This window comes from Rhinoraja longicauda, chromosome 28 (assembly GCF_053455715.1).
Source record: "Rhinoraja longicauda isolate Sanriku21f chromosome 28, sRhiLon1.1, whole genome shotgun sequence".
Taxonomy (NCBI): domain Eukaryota; kingdom Metazoa; phylum Chordata; class Chondrichthyes; order Rajiformes; family Arhynchobatidae; genus Rhinoraja; species Rhinoraja longicauda.
Genome location: NC_135980.1, coordinates 26,661,430 through 26,666,355, shown reverse-complemented (window position 1 = coordinate 26,666,355; position 4,926 = coordinate 26,661,430). Strand labels below are relative to the sequence as shown.

Sequence of the window (4,926 nt, the reverse complement as noted above, 5' to 3'; positions counted from 1 at the left end):
CCTGACCCGCTGAGTTACTCCAGCGTTTTGTGAATAAACACCTCCAAATTCGAGTCACTTTTCAAAGCAATACTCACACGTGGAGGACAAGACCAGCTTCATCAAGCAGGACGAGACGAGAAAATGGAAAGGCAGCATGTTTCTTCGAAGTCCGGTTAAAAAACCTCAAAAGGCGAGAGAGAGAGAGAGAGAGAGAGAGAGAGAGAGAGAGAGAGAGAGAGAGAGAGAGAGAGAGTGCGTGTTTAAAAAAAAAAGTTTAAAAAAAGTTTTTGAAAAGTTTAAAAACGTCCCCACAGCGAGCTGTTGAACGAGCGAGGTACTTCTCAGCGAGGGAATCTTCGTGCTGCCCGACCTTTGGCTTCTGCCTTCCCAACTGGGATACAGCAGATTAATTATTCGAGTGCCCCACCCCTGCCAAACCCCTCCAGTTCCCCGGTCTACTCTTCCTCGACCAAGCCCCTGCACAACTATGCCTCTTGTGTCAAAGTGAATAATCCTTCCTGTAACAAGCTGGGGTTGCCTGTTATTCCTGTCAGAGCATGAGCTTGTCTGAGCCGTCGGTCCCTCAGCTCATGTCAGTGGCAGGGCAATGACTCACGCTGCAGAGTGGCGAGTGGATCAGCAAACCTTGATGGGGGGCAGTGAACAGCATCCAGTTTCCCGTAATACTCTTTATGTTCTGCACTTAGAAGGCGTGAACCGTCCGTGAACCACAGGAACCACACCCTCACTGTGATACCCCCCCCGGTACACCTCAATGAAACCCCCCCTCACTGTGAGCGCCACACTCCACGCCACGATGATGCGTGACACGCTCCATCGACCATATACCCCAAACTCCCCACTGCCCACATTGCCTGGCACGGGTCAATCGGCAATAGGTGCAGGAGCAGGCCATTCGGCCCTTCCAGCCAGCGCCGCCATTCACCGTGATCACGGCTGATCATCCACAATCAGTACCCCCGTTCCTGCCTTCTCCCCATACCCCCTCACCACCCACTCACACCCACTGATATGTTCCCAAGCTCCTCGCTGTGAGACGTCTGAAGGAAGGGTCTCGATCCGAAAACGTCGCCCATCCCTTCTCTCCTGAGATGCTGCCCGACCTGCTGAGTTACTCCAGCATTTTGTGAATAAATACCTCCGCTGTCATTAAGAGCTCTATCTAGCTCTCCTTTGAAAGCATCCAGGGAATTGGCCTCCACTGCCTTCTGAGGTAGAGAGTTCCACAGCTTCACAACTCTCTTTGAGTGAAAAGGTTTTTCCACGTCTCCGTTCTAAATGGCCTACCCCTTATTCTTAAACTGTGCCCGCTGGTTCGGGACTCCCCCCAACGTCAGGAACTTGTTTTCCTGCCTCTAGCGTGTCCAATCCTTTAATTAATCTTATATGTTTCAATAAGAACACAAGCCTTCCAGTAACACTCATTCACGAAGGCAGCATTCTGTGATTTACTATGTCTCTCTCCATCCATAACAAACCAAAGAAAATAATCCAAGTTTGTCCAAACGCTCCTTAGACCTAATGCCCTCTAACATCAGAATTAGGCCATTCGGCCCATCAAGCCTACTCCGCCATTCAATCATGGCTGATCTATCTCTCCCTCCTAACCCCATTCTCCTGCCTTCTCCCCATAACCCCTGACACCCGTACTAATCAAGAATCTATCTATCTCTGCCTTAAAAATATCCGTTGACTTGGCCTCCACAGCCTTCTGCAGCAAAGAATTCCACAGATTCACCACCCTCTGACTAAAGAAATTCCTCCTCATCTCCGTCCTAAAGGTACATCCTTTAATTCTGAGGCTGTGCCCTCTGGTCCTAGACTCTCCCACCAGTGAAACATCCTCTCCACATCCACTGGAAGCCTACACCTACTGCTCAGAGCTTCACTCTAAATACTCAATGTCGTGTCAGACACCCCTCACTGTAACATGCACTGATATACCCCATATGCTCACACAGTGATTTACACAATTTACACATTACCTTACAGTAACATTCACCATTGTACCTCACATCCCTCACCACCCACTCACACCCGCTGATACGTTCCCAAGCTCCTCGCTGTGAGATTAAACTGATAAGCTCACGTCCTTCACTGTGATATTTCCAATGAACCACAGCCTACCCAACACTGCACCACCCCACACAATAACACTCACTGATACATCCCACTCACTTCATTGTAACACCAGTACACCCCGCACTCTTCATTGTACACGCGTGTTAGGCTCGTATTCTCCTGTGACATAAAAGGAGAATATTTAGTCCATCAAATAATGGCGGCACGGTGGCGCAGCGGTAGAGTTGCTGCCTTATAGCGCCAGAGACCCGGGTTCGATCCTGACTACGGTGCTTGTCTGTACGTTCTCCACGTGACCTGCGTGGGTTTTCCCCCAGGATCTCCGGCTTCCTCCCACACTCCAAAGACGTGCAGGTTAGTAGGTTAATTGGCTTGGTATCAATGTAAACTGTCCCTGGTGTGCGTGTAGGATGGTGTTAGTGTGCGGGGATCGCTGGTCGGCGCGGACCCGGTGGGCTGAAGGGCCTGTTTCGCGCTGTATCTCTAAACTAAACTAAACTGATATACCCCACACTTCTGACGATAACACTCACTGATACATCCTATTCCCTTCGTAGTAACATCCATACAGCCCACACTCTGCACTGGAACACTCATGTTAGCTCACATTCTCCTGTGATATACAAGGAGGATATTTAGTCCATCAAGTTTGTGTTGCCCATCAGAACAACCCCATTAATCCAATTGCCACCCTTCAATGTCACTGAAACCTCTTCTGTCTCACATACCATCAACTATCCGGGTGAATACTCCAAGGCAGAACACACCAAAGCCAGCAGCTAATTAATCTATCAACTCGCTTTGAAGGTGTGAGAGGAAACTGGAGATACGGGAGGAAACCCCACACATTCACAAAGCAATACAAGATCAATTAGTCCCGCCGACTGGTCACAGCCAACAAAAGCTGCTCACTGTCCCTCGGTACCTGTGACAATTCAGACCAGTCTAAAGAAGGGTCTCGACCAGAGACGTCACCCATCCCTTCTCTCCAGAGATGCTGCCTGTCCCGCTGAGTTACTCCAGCTTTTTATGTCTATCTTCTGAAGACAAACTGTGTATTTATGAGGATAAACAATGGGTAGGATTAGCAAGACTGTTCCGGTGAAGGAGCTAAGACAGGCTCGATGGGCCTGTCCAACTTTCTGTTCCATAATTGAGCTTTTCTTGCTAGTCTAGCCAAGGGTACAGAGAAATATTCTGGCTTCATTAAAGTTGTCCGAGGTAAGAATAGTTAACTTTGCACAGGCTGAAGTTCACCGGTCTCCAGCTGCTGATGCCTACGCTAAATACATCCAGCACCGCAATAGTTAATAACCCAGCACCCTCCTCAGCACATGCATTTGTGCACACGTACACACACGCGTGCATGCACACACGCATGTGCACATTCACACTCACTCACACATGCACTCACACTCACCACACATACACGCATGTGCACATACACACACACACTCACAGACACACACACTCTCACACACACACACTCTCACACACACACACTCACACACACACACACCACTCTCTCACACACACACACACACACACTCACACACACACACACTCACACACACACACACACACACTCTCACACACACACACTCACACACACACACTCACACACTCTCACACACACACACTCACACACACACACTCACACACACTCTCTCACACACACACTCTCACACACACACAGACACACAAACACACACACTCTCTCACACATACACACTCACACACACACTCTCTCACACACACACACACACACACACACACACACACTCTCACACACACACACACACACACACACACACACACACACACACACACACACACACACACTCTCACACACACACACTCACACAAACACACACACTCTCTCACACATACACACTCACACACACACTCTCTCACACACACACTCTCACACACACACAGACACACAAACACACACACTCTCTCACACATACACACTCACACACACACACTCACACACACACACACACACAGACACACAAACACACACACTCTCTCACACATACACACTCACACACACACTCTCTCACACACACACACACTCACACACACACACACACACACACTCTCTCACACACACACACACACACACACACACACACACACACACACAGACACACACACACACTCTCTCACACATACACACACACACACACACTCTCTCTCTCACACACACACACACACACATACACACAGACATTTGCCTGCGTGTGCATCAAGTGAAGGAGTTGATATTCTTTAGTGCAACTTGCACAAGATGCTAATTGTGCCGCATGAGCCATCAACTTCTGACGCCGGTGCTGGTCTCTTTGTCATACGTCAGTGGGCCAGTGGGCAGACTGTAGTCTGTGTTCGCCACCCACGCCACACTAGCATGTCTACGGGAACAAAGAACGGTGAGTGAGCAAGAGTACGCTCTGGCCACAGTCAGGGCTGATGTCATTGTGGCTCAGTGGATGGGTCACTTACAGCAGGAGACTGCTGCCAGGAAACTGGGGCTGTGTTTCCAGACTCAGCCAAGAGTCATCCAAAGAAATACTCATCATTGACCCTTAGTTTAATCTTCAGTCCCGGTCCCGAAGACACAAGTAGTACTATGTGAGAGTCATAGAATATAAACTGGTCTGAAGAAGGGTCTCGACCGGAAACGTCGCCCATTCCTTCTCTCCAGAGATGCTGCCAGACCCTCTGAGTTACTCCAGCATTCTGTGTCTACCGTCAATATAAACTGGTAGTTTAGATATACAGCTTGACCCTTCAGGCCACGGATGGACACAAAAACAGCTGGAGTACTCAACGGGGCAG

General features: G+C 49.2%; 1 protein-coding gene across 1 annotated transcript in view; it reads right to left on the bottom strand.

Moving 5' to 3' along the window:
- Positions 1-4,664, bottom strand: part of LOC144607213 (cytokine receptor-like factor 1) — a 38,906-nt gene extending 34,242 nt beyond the window's left edge. The window contains exons 1-4 of the mRNA XM_078423893.1: positions 4,591-4,664; positions 4,415-4,499; positions 2,165-2,244; positions 599-684 (exon numbers count right to left, since the gene is read on the bottom strand). Of these exons, the coding sequence (XP_078280019.1) occupies positions 599-684; positions 2,165-2,244; positions 4,415-4,499; positions 4,591-4,664 (325 nt within the window). The remainder of the gene's footprint in view (positions 1-598; positions 685-2,164; positions 2,245-4,414; positions 4,500-4,590) is intronic.
- Between the last annotated feature and the right edge of the window lie 262 nt (positions 4,665-4,926).